At 34.4% G+C, this 20,111-nt stretch overlaps 3 protein-coding genes across 4 annotated transcripts; 2 read left to right on the top strand and 1 right to left on the bottom strand.

Moving 5' to 3' along the window:
• The first annotated feature begins 128 nt into the window (after positions 1-128).
• On the top strand, positions 129-4,371 carry LOC108761857 (zinc finger protein 493). The gene is made up of 4 exons (XM_018508615.1): positions 129-387; positions 826-1,151; positions 1,401-2,057; positions 2,146-4,371. Exons 2-4 carry the CDS (start codon positions 900-902, stop codon positions 3,859-3,861), a joined length of 2,625 nt encoding a protein of 874 aa, XP_018364117.1. The 5' UTR covers positions 129-387; positions 826-899; the 3' UTR covers positions 3,862-4,371.
• Positions 4,372-6,318: 1,947 nt separating this feature from the next.
• On the top strand, positions 6,319-9,698 carry LOC108761913 (ADP-dependent glucokinase). Its single transcript, XM_018508691.1, has 5 exons — positions 6,319-6,650; positions 7,777-8,064; positions 8,154-8,290; positions 8,358-8,806; positions 9,002-9,698. Exons 1-5 carry the CDS (start codon positions 6,319-6,321, stop codon positions 9,242-9,244), a joined length of 1,449 nt encoding a protein of 482 aa, XP_018364193.1. The 3' UTR covers positions 9,245-9,698.
• A 451-nt stretch (positions 9,699-10,149) lies between these two features.
• On the bottom strand, positions 10,150-19,822 carry LOC108761911 (zinc finger matrin-type protein CG9776). Of its 2 annotated transcripts, XM_018508689.1 has the most exons (10): positions 19,658-19,822; positions 18,859-19,169; positions 18,613-18,741; positions 18,266-18,298; positions 18,037-18,202; positions 17,305-17,483; positions 16,837-17,214; positions 16,276-16,381; positions 13,789-13,907; positions 10,150-13,401 (listed from the first exon to the last, which is right to left on the bottom strand). In XM_018508689.1, the coding sequence occupies exons 2-10, from the start codon at positions 19,150-19,152 to the stop codon at positions 11,203-11,205; spliced, it is 3,603 nt and encodes a 1,200-aa protein (XP_018364191.1). In that variant the 5' UTR covers positions 19,153-19,169; positions 19,658-19,822; the 3' UTR covers positions 10,150-11,202. The 2 variants fall into 2 exon arrangements, with proteins under 2 accessions (XP_018364191.1, XP_018364192.1); XM_018508690.1 differs by lacking the exon at positions 18,266-18,298.
• Between the last annotated feature and the right edge of the window lie 289 nt (positions 19,823-20,111).

Genomic DNA, 20,111 nt, shown 5'->3' with positions numbered 1-20,111 from the left:
CCTTTTCAGAGGGCAATAGTGCGCGGCAGTATTTCGCGGTTACAGGTTTTAGGCCGGCATTGCCTCTCTCAGGTTCCTCTCTGGCCCATCTCTACTTCTAAATGCAAAAATGGACGTTAGCGTTGGTGCGCTGGTATAAGTTACATGAAAAAAACTGGAAAGATCAGAGATGATCGCTCTCAGTCAGGTTTCTCTCCGATTAAAGCAAAGCAAGATTCATGAGAGGATGCGTACAATTTAATGTGATATATAAATCCCTATTAAGCAATTTTTTCAAATAAACAGTAACTGGGAATTAATGAAAGTCGAATTTATGTGACGTTATAGGTTAATTTTTCGTTCAAGAAGCGATTGTATGTCCCATTATGCCGGCTTGATTTTTGACATGTAAGACTATATAAATACGTAAAGGAGTAACAGTTTTGAATTAATTTTTATAAGGCCCAATTTTTCATTATCTGGTTAACTTGTGGATATCTTAGTCTGATGTTTCACTCATGATAGGTTGCTTTCCATTTAGTGACAAAAACATCTTTCTTCTATCTTTCTTGACATTCAGAGAGTAATAATGACAGGATGTCACCTGTGTCGATTTGTGTCAATTTGCATCATCAAATGGAAAGCCTCTATTGATGAAGCCTATTACATAAAATATTAGGTTAATCAGAAAATGAAAAACCGAGTCTGAGCCATAATAAAAATAACCATTATGAAGTAAATTAATATTGATTTTATTAATATTTATTTTTGTAATAAAAAAATTTTCATAAATACAGTTTTTTTTTCACTTAATAGTTGTATAATAAAACTGTTGATTAATTATAGGAAATGGTAGAGAAAGCAGAGGAACAATTCTTTCGTTTCTACACAGTATTAAGTACAACAAATGATAGATAATAATGAACAAAGAAATGCCATTAAGTGTGGAATGGATACCACAAAATTCATATATGGACAATTCTTTCGATCACTTGCTGCCGGAAGATAGAAATCACGACTTCTTAATCGTAAAGCAAGAAGCAGAGTTCTTCCAAAGTACCCTGAATTCACAGCAATCTGCGCAAAACAAAATCATGCATCTGCAAGTTTTGTCTAAAGAGACTAAGGAAACAGAACAAAACAAACAACAGAACAGTTATTTAGATCCAACAGTAAGTTTTAATTTTATTCTATCCGGTAAATGAATTATAACATTTAAATCTTTCCGTATTACTAATCTTATATCTAATTTTTAAGTACATGCAATAAAATTATTATTATTATTAAATGCTACAATAGTACTGAGATTAGACATTTAATTTAAGAATAGATATTGTTATCTTATATGATATATAATTTAAAATATTTTATGTACTAAAAATCTAATTAAAACTATTCTATGTATTTTGTACTATTTTCAGTCCTGTCAAACAGATTCTTTAAATCAACTATCCAAAAGATTGATTGATGATTCAGAGAAATTATATAATAAAGGTCGCATCGACGTAATAGAGATGACAGTTGATTCAACATTGAATTATAAGTATTTTTTCGTTTATGAAGATCAATTTTCCAAATTTGTTATACTAAAGGCTCTCCGTAGCAATACAGCTAAAGAGGTCGCGGCGAATCTGTTAAATGTATTGGGGATCATAGGAGCACCACGAGTATTACAGAGCGGCAATGGACGTATGTTTGCTGAACAAGTTGTATGTGAACTACGTTCAATGTGGAATGATTTATTCATACTGCATGGGGACACGTCTAAGTGCGAAGTTAGCTACAGGGATTTTAAGAGCTCACTTGAATCTTGGATGAAAAAAAATCCAACTAGAACCTGGTGCGAGGGACTGAACTTCATACAGATTGTTCATAACACTACGTATCGCTATCAGAACGGTAGAGTTCCATATGACGTATTGTTCAGACAAAATGCACGCAAGAATTTTCAAGGTATAGGAAAAGATACTGAAAATCTAAGAACAGAAGAAGAATGGATTAAACATTTGTCGAATAAGATGGATGGAGGTGAGACTGCAATGATGGAAGACACACAGAGTACATCAAACAATATCAATGTAATAATGCAATGTAATGTACAATGTTGTATCTCAATATTATAAACGTAACATAATGATTGAAATTATTCTATTTCGAATGTTTCAGCAGTGCGAAGAAAACGAAAATATACAAGATACACAGAGTCAAAATACACTTTCAAAAACCGACAATACAAATATTTTTAGTTGTGTCATCGTGAAGAATGATCTGAATAATGTACACACGATGGATTCAACGTCTACAGATAACATAGTTGTGAAGAATGAATCAAAAGACAACGAAGATACTCAATCCCTCAAATGTGAGTACTGTCAAAAGCAATATATGAAAATAGGGCATTTAAAAAACCACATAAGAATTCACAAAGCTAAACAGGTTCTCCATTGTAAGCTATGCAATAAAACGTTTAGCGTTCTGAGATTGTTCGAGAAGCATATGAAGCAATCACATGGAAAAGATAAAACTGATGAAGAAAGAGAGATATCAGTCAGAAAAACAAGAAACATTGCCAATACAAGATCTATGATTCAACTAACACATGAAGCATCCGATCTCAAAATGATGAATGAAAATTGTGATTTGTCGCTTGACACAAGAGAATCCTTTAGCAAAGACAATAAGAGCTCCAACCAAACCGGGAGACGGAAACTACCTGTGGAGAATCGTGTATCAAAGACACAACCTCTAAAGTGTACGTTTTGTAAGCAAAAATTCAGTTTTCCGAGCGTGCTAGAAAGACATATGCGATCGCACACAAACGAACGACCGTATGAGTGCGAAGTATGTAAAAAGAGTTTTAAGCAACTGGGTCATCTCAGTCAACACTCACTGACCCATCATGACTATCGTTCATTCCAGTGCACGATATGCAGCGTAAAGTTCGATTCGCTGGATTTGCTGAAGCAACATACACCCTCGCATAAAGGCGATACCACGACGACGACATCAAAGGTACGCGACGTCTATCGTCTGTTTGAGTGTGATATCTGCAAAAAGGTATTCACAATGAAGAGCGTACTAGAGCGACACATATTCACGCACACGCAGGAACGTCATTATGACTGTAAGGTATGCGGCAAGCGATTCAAGCAAGCTGGTCATGTCAAGTCGCACATGTTGGTGCACACTGGCGAGCGTCGTTTTCAGTGCACCATATGTTCAAAACGTTTCAGTCTGTCAAACTCATTGAAGAAGCACATGTATGTGCACAACGGTGAAAAGCCGTATCAGTGCGACGTGTGCGGTGCACGTTTCCTTGAGAAGCGCAACCTTAACGGCCACTTGCTGACACATACTAACGAGCGTCCGTACTGCTGCAAGATTTGCGGTAAACGGTACACTCTGGCGGACACTTTGCGCCGTCACGTCAGTGCCGCGCATGAAGATGGTCGTACATATCAGTGCGAGATTTGTGCCAAGATGTTCAAGCAATTGGCACATCTGTCGGTGCACAAAAAGGTACATAACGACGAACGACCGTTTCAATGTCATTTATGCGAAAAGAATTTCAAGCATAAGAATGTACTCAAGTCACATCTGGCGATCCACGCAAATGTACGGCCATTCGAGTGTGACGTGTGCAAAGCGACATTTGTCAGAAAGACGAATCTGCAGACGCACATCTCGTCAGCGCACATGAACGAGCGTCCGTATACCTGTACCATCTGCGGCAAGCGCTTCAAGCAGATTAGTCATCTAAATGGCCACGTGGTAGTACATAGCAATTTGATGCCTTACAAGTGCGATTACTGCGATCGCCGGTGCAACCGACTAGATAATTTGAAAAAGCATATGCGCCTCCATACAAAAAATAAGGAATAAAAGAAATATGATTCTTGGCGAATTAATAGCCTGTTTTTTGAGACAAGATATTAATACACCTGAACGGAATACTAGAGCTAATAAAAAAATTACCAACTACAGCAATCGGCATGGACGAATATTATTGCGTCAGATTCTTTTAATGTATAACTCAATCTGTCTTTCTTCTGGATGAATGCTATATGTAGATACTAATATTAAATACGAAACATTATAAGTATAATTATTTTTGTTTCGCCAAATTATTCTATATAAGTTCCTGATAAAGCGAAACAGGTTCTCCATTGCAAGCCGTGCAATAAAACATTTAGCGTTCTGAGAAGCATATGAAACAATCACATGGAAAAGATGAGGCTGATGAAGAAAGAGAGATATCAGTCAAAAAAACAAGAAACATTGGCAACGCAAGATAAAGCTATATACAGGGTATATTAAATCACCCGTACGATCCTTTTTCTCAGAAATGGATAGTGATCGGAATTGCAAAAAAAAAGGAGGATGTTAAAAAGAGGCCGATTTTTTCTCATAAAGGTGTAAGCAAAAAGGAATAACGTATTTTTATAGATTTTAACTTCCTGAATACGATGATAATATTAATAAAAAGTTCTTGAAAAATAAGTAAGAATATTGAAATTCGTTCAAATATATCATATTCATGCTAAATTTTCAAGGTGTTCCCTACTATGAACTTTTTATTAATATTATCGTATTTAGGAAGTCAAAATCGCTATTCCTTTTACTTACACCTTTATGAGCAAAACTCAGCCTCTTTTTAACATCCTCCTTTTTATTATCAATCTATCTAAACCTAAACCACTTAATGGCGGCATTTTGGTTTTTTGGAAACTATATCGAAAGTAGGGTAAACCTGAGTCAAATATGAAATTTTAAATAGAGACATAGATCGAAAATAGATTATCGTTGTATGGATTTTCCAAAAACAAATAATTTTTGTTTAACTTTTTTTTATCACTTACATAATTTACAAGAAAAAGAAGGAAATGTCACATAGATTTCGAGTCACCCATTTATTCGCCAGACATCAAAAGTTTTGTCAGGGATTTAAATTAAAATTTGTAAGCTCAAATCCTATATGATGAACTAGATAGTATTTAAGTTTTTAGAAATGAAGTGAGAAATTAGGAAAACTACACATTTAATTTACTTTAAATTTTTAATTTAAACCCAGATGAGTAAGATATTAAATATGTCTGTTGAAATGAAACATCCTTAAATAAAAAAGTTTTTAAAATCTTTTATTGTTAACACAAAAAATATTATTTCTTATTAATTCTTGTCTAAAAGATAGGCTTAATTTGATACTGAAAATTTTTTCATCAACTTCTGATTACTATCTATTTCCGAAAGAAAAGCGAATAACCTGAATATACCTTTTGTAAGTAAGATCTTAGAGATAATTGAACGTTAATTCTTGTCTAAAAGATAGGCTTAATTTGTTAATGAAAATTTTTTCGTCAACTTCTGATTACTATCTATTTCTGAAAGAAAAGCGAATAACCTGAATATACCTTTTGTAAGTAAGATCTTAGAGATAATTGAACAATTGCATTAATTACGGATAAATAAATAGAATATTGTACATAATATTTTCTCTTTTACATATTTGTTGCTCTTCCAATCTGATCCAAATATCACAAGAGATATTTATATCATAACTTATATTTGAATATCGTTTTATTTTAATTATATTTATATGTAATTATTGCAATTTTCTATGTGTAGTATAAGTATTTCTGTATAGTATAAGTATTTTAATATTTTGTAAGCATTTTTTATGTGTAATATATCGCGCAATATATAAATATAAAATTTTTTTTCCTGTGCAGATTATAGAATGCTGATTGTTTGATTCCTAGCAATAAGCTTTTAAATTTTATACTTATTGTAAGTAAATTTTTATGACGTAAACTATTTTATACATATTGTATGTACTTATACGGACAAATATTTATAAGTCATTTTTTTCTAAATAACTCATAAAATTTACATTATCATCATAATCTCATTATATTTAAGACATTTTTGTGCAAAGAAAATATTTTAAATTGATATATTATCAAGTAAAATTTATATCAATGCTCTATTGCTCAATAAATTACTTAAAATGTCAAAACTTTAAAAAATTTTGTCTTTCCATTAAAAAATATATATATATATAAAACTTTGAAAGCAACGTTGGTGAATTTTATTGATAACAATCATGGTACACAAATATTTAATTTAGATGCGATATGTCTTATCGGAGGAAAAACATCGCGTACAAATGGCGAGACAATCAATGATGCTTTTTGTACACGTATGCATATTTCGCGGTCAATTGTGTGGCATTTGCGCGTTAACGTTTTATCGGGGAGGGAGGAGGCTAGAACAGGTTAGAAAACGGAAAGTACGAGAAAAGGTTAGGATTCAGAAACATTCCTCGCGTTGATTGTAGCAATGGGGTACAAGAGAAGGTTAGGATTCGGGACGTTCCTCACCGTGCTGATCGTGCTGGCGGCGATCTATTATCGTAATACCGACGACATCCTGCAAAAACGATTGCTGACCCTGTTACATGGGCTCGAGAAACTCGAAAACAAGTATATCATCACCAGAAGGCCAAAAGTCGCCATAGGTTATGGCGCGTGCACCGATGTCTTCATCGACGCGAAACATCTGCTAAGATACTCGGATGAGATCGGCCGGCCTGAACACTTTGACGAGATCAACACCGAGCTTGAACTACTCAAGAGCTTCGCCTATTATTTTCGTCATGGAGCCGCAGCCGAGTAAGATTTATCTGAGTTTTATCATTGTTTTGACATATAATAGCCCATAAGTATACATAGCAGAAAGTACGTTGCTTAACCCTTACCGTACCATCTACAATTTGGTATCTCATCCATACCATCAAGGGTCACTAGAATGTCTTCGTTTTTTTCCTCTTCAAAATAATTCAAAAAATTTCGAAAAATTCACCAACATACTTTCAACTTTCTAGAATAAATATTGACTCTTTATTTTGGAAAATAATAAAATGTAGTATAATTTATAATTATCGAAAGACTCAAAAAAACTTGCACGAATAGGAATCGCTCGGTCACTAGTTACCCATATTAGTATGGTAAGGGTTAATGATAATTAAAATATATTATTTTAAGTATTAATTATATCTATTTAAATCAATTATATGTAACGAAAGCATGGAAAAAATTTTTCTTAATGTTCTTTCTATAATTTTTCAGAATTTTTTTGTAAGTTTTAAAATTTTTTTTAATTTTTGTATAATTTTATAATTTTTTTTTTAGAAAATTTCTTAGATTTTTTTATACAAATTGCAACACTTAATGCTGAGAAAGTCTATATCTTTTCTAGAATTCTCCATATTTATGAATTCTAACACTTAAAATTTCTCATTCTTTTATTTCTAAAGAAAACTTATAAAATCTGAAAAAATTATTTTTCAGAAAAATATTCTCATATTTTTAAGAATTTATCATGTTTAAAATTTATAAAGATTTCTGAAAAAAATTATTTTAGAAAAATATTCTCATATTTTAAATATGACAATTTCTTAGAAATGAGGATTTTTTTCACTAGAAACTTTGACAATTACATTTAATATGAGTCATGTTACAAAGAAATATTTAATAATATTAGAGGCCCATTTGATTCACAAAATTGTTCTGCTAAGATTGGTTTGAACATTTCATAGAATGTAGAATAAATATGTATATTAAAATCGCAATTAACTTTTTTCAAACAATTATAGATTTTTCGGTTAGTTAAAAACACCCTCAAATAATTGTCAACATTTATTACATTGTTTTTAAATCATTCTGTATCGTACATTATAATCATGTAATCGTTACAGAGAGATATCTTATATAGAGTAACATAAATTTTTCTCCACAGACGCTATATGGCAAACAGAACTTTATTCGATGAATTGGTATCGAAAGCACGCTCGTTTCCATCGTCTTACTCAACAATTGGAGGAAATGCAGCAGTTATGGCGATGCGATTCGCGCGAGAGGGATGTGACGTGACTCTTGCAGCTAAAATGACTAGATCCTTACATCAGATGATTCCACAGGTGATAAATATAGTAGGTGGGGAAGTAAAACGTGACGATATTCATCTTATCATGGAATATAAGCACGGTGAAGTGTGGGGTCCTTATTTCAGTGCAAGAGCAAACAGGTACTGATAAATTGATAATAAAATGACAGTAATAAGATAAATGCGTAATCAACTGATGAAGAATTGTGTTCTTTTATGTCTTTTTCTAGATATATTGTTCATAACGACGTGAATAATCCAATGATTAGTTCATTTAATGCCTTCGACAAAGTTCTGGGAACATATAATCCTGATTTGTTGGTAGTCAGCGGTCTCCAGATGATGGATAATTATCCATTTCGGGAAGGTAGTTTTTCTCCGAACATATTCACGATTATATAAAATAATTTCTTCACATTTACACAATTTTACAGATAAACGCAAGAATCTGTTAATGAACGTAAAGAAACAGATGTTAGATCGTCCGAGCTCTACCAGAATTCACTTTGAGATGGCCTCATTTGCCGAGGATAAATTGCTCTTTGAATTATGCGACCTGGTAGTTCCTTTCGCTGATAGTTTGGGAATGAACGAACAGGAAATAGCGAATCTGTACAATACTATGTATTACGGTAACATCTCGTTGGTGGCAAATTCGACTCCGCGTGTCGCAACGGTGTTAGATCAAATGAGAACGTTGTTCAAACTCATACGTCTGAGAGGCAAATCGATCGCGAATTCTAGAGAGCTTACGAGAATTCACGTTCACACGCTGGCGTATCAAGCCATATTTACCGTCAAGGATTCCATTTGGAAAAATACCATGGCCGCTGCAGCCAAAGCATCACTTACTGCACATAGACACGTATGTGCATCGAGTAATGTAAGTATTATTTATATATGTATAGATAACTTATAAGAACAATTCATAAATGTATTATCATTACTAATATTTGATAGGTCCAAATAGTTATAAAATTTACAATTTTCTTTCGAATAAAACGTTAGAAACTGTCAGACACATAATGGGTTGTCCTATGCACGTTCGATGATTTTAAAATTATTTCTTCTAATGTAGGTTGACGTGAAGAAAGCGACACTGATCATGGATGATAGTTTCTCGACATCTATCGTTGACGGTACTCGAATAGCATTAAACATCGATAAACCAGTATCTTGTTGGGATGAGATATTAAAGGTAGAACAAGAGGATATCTCTATTCAGGTGTGCGTCGCTCCTGTGTTGGTTTGCACGCAAGCTAGTCAGACAGCAGGTGGCGGAGACAACATTTCCAGCGCAGGCCTAGTACTTCAGATCTGAAGTACGGACTCTTCGAAATGACGGGATCGTTATACTACACCGCCGTGTTCGCATTACGAATTATATTTCCCATCCATTGTCTATACGTAGATAACAAACAAAAATCCTAAAGTAGATCTTTAATAATGTTCGTAGCACGTGAGATTCTATACATTGGTTTTTACATTCCATTTGACTGCGAAAAAGATAGATTGGACACGTAGAATTAATTACACATCGCTAAACTATATAAAGCACGATTTAATTTTTTTATGCACTCGGGTGCGTTTTATCGAATTGTGACGATCTGCCTAATACAATTATCGATAGCAATTTGGTACTAATGTCAATGTTTACGAACATTGCATTGTTATGCATTTCTCGCATTTGTAAACTAATTTTAATCGAAAAAAGTTCATTCCGATATTATATTAAGCTAATCAATGCTATGGTAGATTAAGCGTTTTTACAAAAATCTAAAATCGAGATTTCTTGAGTACTGGAATCTTGAGTAAAAATGGATATTTAAAAATTTTAAGAAATAGTGCCATGTGACCTATTTGGGACGATAGTTTCAACTTTCAACGATTTCGCAATATATTGTATTTCATAGTTATGATGTGTTAACTTTGCAAAGTAGAGGCAATGTGATATTATCTTTAGGAATCGATCATAAGATTGAACTTAAAACAGAAAGATTAAAAAGAATTGTTTTTTAATACACATGAAAAAAAAATTTAGTCTCGAAAAATGTCGCAATTTAAATGTCTCGTATAATGTTACAATCTTACATTCCAAGTCTATTATCTTTATATTATAAATACTCAACCTAAATATTTCTTTTACATTTGAAAATATATTGTACATATACAGCTGAAAGTTCCGGATTTGCAACATCAAAGATATACAATGTCAATGTTAATACATGATGTGGAATTGCGTTTTTTATTGATATTACACACATATCTGGTCTTATTTTTTGACTTATTCATTGGTAACATTCCATAACGTTATTCAGATTTATCGGTTTTCAACAAATGCTTATAACTTTTGTTAAGACTCCTGATTAATTGCTGCGGTCATATTGGATCGTAATGTCATGAGCGAAAAATAACACGTTGAAATTTCTTGCATGCCAAATTGCAAATAAAGAGAATAAAACAAAATAATGAAATCACATTAAAACTCTTGTAAAAATGGGCCGAAGCTGTCCTTATCCCTCCTGATAGTTAGTAAATAGTCATAATAGGCGCCTATTTTCACTTGACATGCCTATTACGACTATTTACTGACTGTCAGAAAGAGTAAGAATAGCTTTGGCATTTGTATACAAGTGTTTCAAAGTCATTCTTTTGTTTTATCCAATTCTCTTTATCTGCAAATGGCATGCAAGAAACTTCTTGTCATTTCTAGATTATAATATCGATAACGATCCAATGTGGTTGCAATAATTAGTTAGGGACCTTAAGAGATAGACAAAGTTTAAAACTATTATATATCAATCGTTGCTGTCGCTGATGTTAAATGTGACATCGATTTGTGCAATGATATATCATAAATTCCAAAACAAAACTGATGAAAATATATTGTAAAACGAAGACAGTTACGATGTTAACAAATATAATATAGCGGATAATTTGTAAATTCTACTGTATATCGTTAAGTAATCTTTACAGACCGCTTAAGCTGGTACCAGACTTAGTCGTGATTCATGGCGCTAGCTTTATATTCACAATATTTCAGGATTATCTATCATAATTCTTTTTTTCTTTTCTTTTTTATCACTTTTCTTTTTTTCTCATTCGATTTCAAAACATATGAGAGATAGTCAATGATAAAATACCTATCAGACATTGAAATGAATGATAAGTGGATCAACAATAGATCAACTTTTTCTATTGCAGAACAAGATCTTTTCCTGTATGTGAATCAGGAGCGCCATAATACATCGATATAAACCCATAGATCGCGAGTGTGATTTACAAAATTGTATCTCCCTCATCAATACCCAACATGCGAAGATCATCGGGTCCGGGTTGTGTATCCACTTCTGCTTCTTGCATGATCTCAGGTGGTGGTTGATCCATATATTCAGGACCGTATCCTACGCAGCCCAACATACTGTACATTGAAGAGTACATGATGTTAGACTCTTGTTGGCTCTGTTGCTGCTGTTTAGTCTCTGCTGTCTCGTCCTTAGGAAAGATTATGTTGAGAGCTTCTTGTAGATCATCCGGCAATGGAATGCTCGGGTCTGTCGAACGTTTCTCCGACGGTTCCGGTATATCAGTCACGTCGGAATGTGGTGGTACTACAGCGCCAGAGTCTACTACTGTTGGCATTGGCGGCGGCGGTGGATTCTGATGATTCTGTACGAAATTTGCATTCGGTATCGGTGGCGGCTGTGTTATGAAGGTAGCAGGTGGCACAGCTTGACGAGGTGGAAATCTTGGTGGTGCCTGAACAAACGGCGGTGGATTTGACATGAATGGTGGAGGCGGTCGATTTGGCGTAAAGTGCGGCGCCGGTAGTGTATTTTGCGCCGGTGGCGGTCTGTTCTGCACTGCTGGTTGTTGTTGGCTCGGAGTAAAGCTGGGTGGTGGTCTATTTAGTGGTGGCGGTGGATGCGAAGGTAACGGCAGTTTCGACACGGTTGAAGTTTGCTGCTGCTGTTTTTGTGGCTCCACTATCGGCTGCTCCTCTATAACTGTTTCCTCGGACTGATCGTCTATTTCCATGTCAACCACTTGTTGGGTCGGCTTGGTCTCGTTCAGCACGGGCGGCGGAGGTGCCACCAAAATCTTCATAGGCTGATTGTTAGTTTTGCTTGCTAGTGAAGTTGTAATGCTGCTGTTATTCAAATTTACTGGGGTAGCTAATTTAGTGATGTGTACAACACCAGGTGGATTGATAATTTCATTAGGTACCTTCGGCGTATCTTCAAATTTGCTTTGTTGGTAGGGCAGCGGAGTAATATCTTTCTCTGGTAACTTTGGTTCTTCGGCCTTCTTCTTAAATAGAGGTAATCTTCCGATGAACGGTAACTTGCCCTTTGTTGCCACTTGCGGCGCAGATTTCTTGCTCGAGATGACACCTTTCTTTAACTTTGACTCGCTTGACTTCTTGTCAAATTTGGATTCATCATTCGATGAATTGTCATTATCTCCCCGCCTGTCTTTACTGTACTTGTCGTAGCTTCTCTTGGGACTGTTGTCACGCCAATTTCTATCACGCCTTGGAGAATCATTGCTGTCTCTGTCCCTATCCCTCTTTCGACGATCGTCATAGTAATCACGGTCTCTATCCCTATCTCTGTCCCTATCCCGATCTCTGTCGCGCCGGCTTCTCCTCTCGTATCTGCTGTACTTACGATCACGATCATCTTTATAACGATCTCTATCACGGTCTCTTTCGTCCTCTTTCTCCATTGATTTATTTTCGGGCGGCTTTACTGTCATATTCACTTGTTGCTTAGTCCAGAATCCCATGTGTGGTTTCGGCATCTCTTCTGGTTTTGGTAATTCGATTGGTTTATTTGTCGCAATTGGCTGTGACTGCTTCTCTTCTTCTTTCTTTATCCAGAAAGGCTTGGGTGGTTCCTTTGGACCCCAAGCCTCCAAATCTTCCGATTTCTTTGAATAAGTATCTTGCTGTAAGTCCTCTTCCTCTATCTTTTCGTGATGCTTGCGACTTTTCATCTCCTCCTCTTGTTTGGCTTTCAATTTGTCCCTGATTGAATTCAAGAGTTGTCTGTCATCCGCCTCTGACGGATGTTGTTCGGGCAGCGGTGATTGATTCATTTGTGGTGCTTTCGACCAGTTATGTCCTTTCAATTTTATACGTTGATAATCTATCTCCTCATTTAGAATCGCTTGCGTAGATGCTTTAATCTTGTTTCGCATGGCTACGCGTATACTTTTGGTAGTATCCTGATCAGATTCTGTATCAGAATTCTCTGACTCACTTGATGTATCACTAGCGCTGCTTCTATTTCTGCGTTTCTTGGCTTTCTTTGATTTTTTTTTATTCTTCTTCGATTTTTTCGATTTTGTCGGAGGATCGTCATCCTTCTGTTTCTGCAATTCCAACTGTATTTGTTTGTGTTTGTCCTCGGAGAATGCCTTTTCTCTATCGGCCATCCAGTCGGTTTCCCAATGTGGATTTTGCTCTACAAAGCGCTAAACACAACATATTATTCAATTAAATTATTTGTATCTGACATATGGAATTGATGCAAAAAAAAAGAAGATTACGCAAGTGATCTTTTTACTAAACTTCATTAAAAATTTTTTTTAAATAACTATTTTGATTAATAAAAGTTATTTACAATAATTTATAATTATGCCCCAGGTCTCTCGTCCGGATGGAGAATTAAGTGTAGTAGTGCGTCCACACTACTACACTTAATTCTCCATCCGGACGAGACAACAGGCATAATTATAATCGAACCTCACTTGGTAAGTTCGTTTGATCTATAAAGTATAATTTCAATCTCATTTTATAAGATACATCTTTTGCTCTAATCCAATTGTTATTAAAAGCAGTCTATGAAAAAAATCACTTACAGAAAAATTCTCAGAATGACGTTTAGACTTCAGATGCAGACTAGCACAATGAAGATCGCCTATCCAGGAATCGCAAAGTTTGCAGTACCAGGCTGTTGCCGCACTGAAGAACTGTAGCCCTATAATCAAACAAGTCTGCAGTTAGCACTATTTAAGCTTCGAAGCGGGTAAACATTATAAGTTCATAAAGAATGACCTTATATTCTGCCACGACACATTCATGTTACTGAAAACAAAAATAATATATTAAAAGATATTCGATATAAATAGCCAATTACATTAAATTTCTTTGTATATTCCCACGATGATCTGTATAAAAACAAAATGGGAGGAAAGGAAAGAAAGAATCAATTTTATTTCTCAGAAATATCTATACATGATACAAATAATAATGCATATAAATATATATATATATATACAAATAAATAAAAATACATCATATTTTTATACTAATATATTGCAATTGCTTATTTTCTGTCCCAGATTTAAGGCTTTCCTAGCGAATATGACTTGTAACGTAATAATTATATACTCAAGTTTATATAAAATGGGCATTTGCAGTATATTTTACAAACATTAATACAATGTTTTTTAAATAAACTAATAATATTGAAAAGATAACACATTTTCAATATATAAATTACAGCAATAACTTTCTTCGCATAACTTCACCAAACTTACACATAAATATGTATGGTACAAAGTGTAACAAAACAATCGTATCATCTGGTTTTTTGGAAAAAAAATGCATTTCATTGAAAAATATTTCAAACAAAATTTGTAAGATTAATGCTCGTTTTCACCAATATAGATTAACTTTAATCTCGGTTCAACTTACTCTTCGTCTTTTTCTAGTTCTAAAGATTAGAAAAAGAGTAAAGGCCCGTCTACAATACACGGAGTAAGAAATTGACCAATCACAGTCGAATGTGAGAAGAATAATCGACTGTGATTGGTCAATTTCTTACTCTTACTTCTTACTCCGTGTATTGTAGACGGGCTTTAAGTTGAACCAAGATTAAAGTTAATCTACGTTGGTGGAAATGGGCATAAATGGCACATTACATAGCAATATTAGTGTGATTTGGATAGCGCTATTAAGGTAACGTAAAAATCACTTGAAATTTTTAAATAAAAACCCTTATTTTTTATTGCATTCTAAGACTTCGAGAACTTTTTGAAACACTACGAGAAAGATATTTTTCATTAAGTACTTTTCGAGTTATAAAGCTTGAAAGTACACAATATTGCCGACATTAGCATTGTTCAAGGTGTCCGACTGATAAAATCTAATCGACGCTAAAATCTTTTGACTATTGTTCAGGGTCATGACTAGAGCGTAAATTCGGGGCGATCACGTTACACTTTGTTTATATTGAATAGGTCATGTACCAGCCGAAATGTTATTTTACTTCAGCACCCAATTCATTCACGCGCGCAGCGGTTCTCCGCACGCATTCCGTAATCGTACCCGAACTTTCATACCTTAGGTCATGATCTTAACACGTATATCAAGGCCAGGTTTTTTCTTTATGTTCAGTTTTACAATAAAAAATGAAAATAAACATAAGAGAAACAACCTTCAATGACCATGATATGTCGCTAAGGTCATTACCTCGAACAACATTCAAAAGGTTTTAGCTGTCGACCGGACATCTAAGACAATGCTCTATTGTCGATTGTACTGTAACTTTCAAACCACATAACTAGGAAAATACCTAATGAAATATATTTTTACTGTAGTGCTTTAAACAGTTCTCGAGGTCAATTACAAGAATAATATGCAATAAAAAAAACGAAGATTCCCATTAAAAGATTTCTAAGTTATTTTTGTGTTATCTTAACAACACTATCCAAGACCATACTAATTCTATGCTATGTAATGCGCTACTTAAAACTCTACAACTTTTATCTAAAACATTTATCAATAAAATACAAATTTTTTTTTAAAACTAGCTTGATACAATTACTCTATTACATTTTGTATATATCTCAGTTGTAAGCAATAACATAAAATGCTTTATATACATTATTTTATATGTCATTACTTTTTGTCAAATAATGCACTCCACGATGATAAGATTTAGTCCAGAAGATAGCTGATCACCCTAAATTGTGTAAAACGTAGTGTTGTGGAAAATAAAATTAGACACGTGATCACGATAAAGTGATATTGCCAGAGTCGGCTCGGAAAGTGCGCTTCTTGAATCCAGATAAAATCCAATGCATCGCTGTGGTGTTTGCAATATTGCAAGAAAATTTGTAACTGTCAAGATTGTCTTGATTTACGCGATATTTATCATATATTTTCCAATTCCAATGTATACAAATGAAATTCTTAGTTTTAACATTCCGACTTATTTAGGACAAATTTTCAAGCAACTTGTGATTGTAGATCTCTTCAATACATACCGAACACCACAGTTATCTGTGCACAAGCTACGGAATTATATTCTATTAGTAATTGCCCACTGTAATTGATCTTACCTTTAATAGGCGTTCTTTTCGTCGGTAGTCCATGATAATAGGGTACTTCTTTTTCTGTCCCTTCGCCATTTCGCTCATGCCATGGCATATCAACAATCTTGCGTTCCTATCATATAAAATAAAATATTAGTAAAAGCAGATTTTATATCAGGCGCAAGAAACTCTTTTTAGAGGCGCGGTACTCTTTTTTTTCTTTAATAAGTATTGACATATAGTACATCAAAAATTACATTATGTACCAGGTACCTACTTGTTGTGATCATTACTGTGTAATATATCATCCAGTTACAAATATAGTTTGAACTACACAAATATATACATATATACATATATATATATATATATATATATATATATTAGTCTTAATTATAAATCCATTTGTTTTTTTTTTATTATGGAAAGCAATGTATACATATCATTTTTTTCTACCTGTTCTCTATGGCAACTAACAATTTATATTATTTTGTACTAAAATCTCTAGGTCTATTTTTTCTCTAATATTAACTTCAGCATCTCCTTCTGTGCCTTATGATGATTGTATTGCTCGAAATTATTACTTACTAAACAAGCCTCTTTGTGTTCATTGCTATGTAGATGATTTAAATATTCCTTTGCTGTTTTAGGAAAGATATCGCAGACTCTACACCAATGCATTTCAGGGTCATAGTGAACGAAATTGTACATTGGCTTATCCTCCGATGATCTTCTCTCCCTGTTATCTTTTTCTGCTTTGGATTCCTTATCTGAATCAGAAGGTGATGATCTGCTGGGCGAAGAGGACTTCCCTTTTGGAAAGTCTTCTTTTGGACTTCTCGAACGCTTACTCAATTCTAGTTTAAACTTGCTCTTTAAATCATCCACGGTAACTTTGTCACCAATAATACCAGTAAGCATATCAATGACATTGTGAATAGACTTCATTTTATTTTGTATTTCAATCTGCAAACGCATTTTAAATTCAAATAAAATTAAATTGAAATAAATTGTTAATCATGAAGAAATATATTAATAAAATCACGTATTAATTACCTGCAATTTCTGATTTTCCTTTAAAATTCGATTATTTTCACGACCACCGTCCTTGCCTATCTCGTCACATTGTTGACGCAAAATTTCCAGTTCACGTTGCAATGTGGCAGATTTCTTAACATATTCCTCTCGTTGTTTGGCCAATGTCGCCTTCTGCTGTTTTACCTCAGCTGCGATTGCTATTAGGTGTTTAATTTGAAGAGATTAAAGGAGTTAAAAAAAATACTAATTATTATATTATTATATATCATATTATATTATTATATACATATTATCATATATATATTATCATATTATATTATTATATAGTGTCCCAAAATTCGCGTATTCGGAATATAGAATATGATACTTTGTGCTAAAATAAACAATTTCTTCCTTTAGTAAAATTGCGTCTGATAAATAATTTTTGCTTATATGTAAACTTCAACCTGCTCTCCTGTAAAAACTGCTTGTCAAACGCAATTTTGCAAAAGGAAAAAGTTGTTTTTTGTGCTAAAACGAACAACTTTTTCCCGTAGTAAAATTACATTTAATAAATAATTTTGACGTTAACTTGTACAACTTCAACCTATTTTGCAAAAGGAAAAAGTTGTTTGTTTGAACATAAAGTATCATGTTCTGTACTCCGAAAGTGCGAATTTTGGAACACCCTGTATATAAATGCAGAAACTATTGTTAAATAAATATTAATATCAATTTGAATATATTGTAAACAAAAAGAGAATTGCATACCTTCTTTTTTTATATCCTCAGGCCTTGTTAAAGATGTAACTAAGCCAGAAGAACTGCTGTCAATTGGTCTTGACGATTCTTGTTGTGGTGTCATCGCAGGAGGTGGCGGTGCTTGTTGGTTGTTATATGACACCTGACTTCCTTGCCAGTTGGGTGGTGGATAATCCTAACAGAATTAATAAATCCAATCAATCTCTAGTCATTCAATAGCATTCTTATCGACCCTTACCTTTATCGGACGATACTCAAATGAGGACTTTGCCTAATACATGGAAGTCTTGATGATGTAACGGTGTAGTCAATATTATGGGTTTCCAATATCAGTGCCAGTAAAATACATAACGCGGATATTATACTTACTGAGAGATTCACAATATTGCGATACAAAGAAGTATAATTGTAATGCTCCAAGAGAGCAGAAACAAATATGCTACCGAATATAAATTATAATCGGTAACATAGTGGTACTATTTCTGAAATACTTTGCAAAAGCGCGCAAGTTTCGACACCAGAGTCAATTTTTTTCTAAGTAAAGCTGAGAAGAGTATTAAATTTTGTATTTCAAATATAACTTACACTTCGATAACCAGCAGGTTGTTGATAACTGTAGTCATAACCTTGGCCATAATTATAACCGTAATTGTTATATCCTTGGCTGTAGGCAGAAATCGGTGGTGGTGGCTGACTCGTGTTTGGTGGAGGAGCCTATACAAATGAAGCATAAGACAATATTGCAAATTATACAATAAAATGTAGTGATATAATTAATAAGACAATTTTATATCTTGTTCATAAATCTATCAAATTTACAAAGCTGTTTACCTGGTATTGATTATGTACCGCTGAAACATAACTCGTAGAATTGCTTGGATTGGGTACAGTATTTTGGGTTTGGGATGGAGGAGCTTGTTGCTTCCAGTCTTGTGTCCTAGATTCCTTTCGTCTTCTATCTCTGGAACTTGAACGAGATCTTCTGTCTCTGGAACGAGACCTGCGGTATCGGTTTCGTCTGGGAGAAGGCGACCGATCATACTTTCGTCTTCTTCTAACATGCGAGGAATCATCTGAATCAGCGCTGGGGCTTCGAGGGCCCTTGCGCCTACATTCAGATTCCATTGCTTGCTTCAAATCTCCTATATTATACAGATGTGCATTATATTTACATGTCAACAAAAATTAAATAGCTTAGTACAGAGATAGCCATTTGCATATGAGACCAGTATTTTACAATACATTATACTTAAGGCAAGTTAAAGATTGACGCGTTTGGGTACTTATGTCATTGCTCGCCTTTGAAATCGTATAAAGGCAACAAAATATAAGTTCTATTTGTCTTCTTTTATATATTATCTCTTTCACTATTTATCGCGATAGGAACGGATGGGTCGCGGAACCCATGATAAGAAGAGTTTTTATATGTGATCTCGCTTAAGGCGAATTTTATGAATCGCGAGCCTATTTCTCGACGCCACTAATTCAGACAATAAGGCTTCATCTCGTGGCAGACGTCAAATACGCGACAATTTAGAGCGTCGTACTGCAGCCATTGCTATCCCCTCAACGAGATGGGGACTACAAGGAGCTTGCATCGAGTCATAGACACATTGGCTATGCGACTCACCTCAGCTCAAAAAGATCCCTTGTTCGCTCGTTGAATCGTGCGGGCGGAGTGATCAGTTAAAATTGATATGTATGTACGTCAACAATCACCGATAACACACCGCATGCCGCAACCTCGCGGTCGAAGATCATGAAAATCCAACGAAGATCGAGGCGAATTTAAAGATACTTTTACATGTGAACATCCGTGGTATAAGAATATAAAGGTGTCTTTTCATGCTGATTCTCAATTTTAGCATTAAAACAGTGATCTGTTCGATTTGCTTACACTTTTTTACACTTTTTACACTTAAAACACCGACGAGATACTAGGGGTTTGTCGTGTCGCATGCTCCAATATGTTCCAATATGCTCCAACCATAGCTCCTACTCACTCCAACGCGCTTGATAGAGTGAGGGTGCCGTCACATGCGGTGTAAAGGCCCGTCTACAATACACGGAATAAGAAGTAAGAG

The sequence above is a fragment of the Trachymyrmex cornetzi genome, unplaced genomic scaffold (genome assembly GCF_001594075.2).
Source record: "Trachymyrmex cornetzi isolate Tcor2-1 unplaced genomic scaffold, Tcor1.1 scaffold270, whole genome shotgun sequence".
Lineage (NCBI taxonomy): Eukaryota > Metazoa > Arthropoda > Insecta > Hymenoptera > Formicidae > Trachymyrmex > Trachymyrmex cornetzi.
This window is presented reverse-complemented; position numbering and strand designations above follow the sequence as displayed.